This window comes from Haliaeetus leucocephalus, unplaced genomic scaffold (genome assembly GCF_000737465.1).
Source record: "Haliaeetus leucocephalus isolate CR32 unplaced genomic scaffold, Haliaeetus_leucocephalus-4.0 Scaffold696, whole genome shotgun sequence".
Lineage (NCBI taxonomy): Eukaryota > Metazoa > Chordata > Aves > Accipitriformes > Accipitridae > Haliaeetus > Haliaeetus leucocephalus.
This window is the reverse complement of record NW_010973132.1, coordinates 2,863,534-2,864,106: the sequence shown is the minus strand read 5'-3', so window position 1 is coordinate 2,864,106 and position 573 is coordinate 2,863,534. Positions and strand designations below refer to the sequence as shown.

The 573-nt window shown below is 75.0% G+C and overlaps 1 protein-coding gene across 1 annotated transcript in view; it reads right to left on the bottom strand.

Moving 5' to 3' along the window:
• Nucleotides 1-523, bottom strand: part of MAPK8IP1 (mitogen-activated protein kinase 8 interacting protein 1) — a 9,033-nt gene extending 8,510 nt beyond the window's left edge. The window contains exon 1 of the mRNA XM_010580093.1: nucleotides 241-523. Within this exon, the coding sequence (XP_010578395.1) occupies nucleotides 241-402 (162 nt within the window). The 5' untranslated portion in view covers nucleotides 403-523. The remainder of the gene's footprint in view (nucleotides 1-240) is intronic.
• Between the last annotated feature and the right edge of the window lie 50 nt (nucleotides 524-573).

The following is a 573-nucleotide window of genomic DNA, read 5'->3' as shown; positions in this document are numbered from 1 at the left end:
CCCCCCCCCCATCCACCCCCACCGAGCGCAGTGCCCGGGCAGGGGGGGTACGGCCTGGGGGGGGCCCGGCAGGGACCGAGCACGTCCCTGGGTGTCCCCTGGACCCGCAGAGACCCCCGGGGGCGGCCGGCCCGCAGAGCATCGCTCCATCCCTTCAACCCTCCGAGACAAAAAACCCCGGCGGTGGGAGCATCCCTCCACCTCCTCCTCCTCCTCCTCCCCCCCCCGTCCCGGCCTCACCTGGCTGCGAGGCACCTGCGGGAAGAGGTTGAGAGTTGTGGGTCTTTTCGGCCTGTAGACATCCGTGGTCCCGGCCGGGGGGTCTTTCTGCAGCGGTTCGGGGGCCGTCTGCTCCTCGGCCGGCGCGTCCCCCGCCGCGTCGATGAGGTCGAGCTGGAGCATCTCCGCCTGCAGCCGGCTGGCCTCCCCGCCGCCCGCCGCCCGGGCCCCGCCGCCCGGCCGGCTCACATGGCCCTGCCGGGATTAGCGGCCGCGATCAGGCCACCGGGAGGGAGGGACAGACGGACGGAGGGAGGGAAAGAGGGAGGGCCGGCAGGCGCCGGGGCTCCCGCC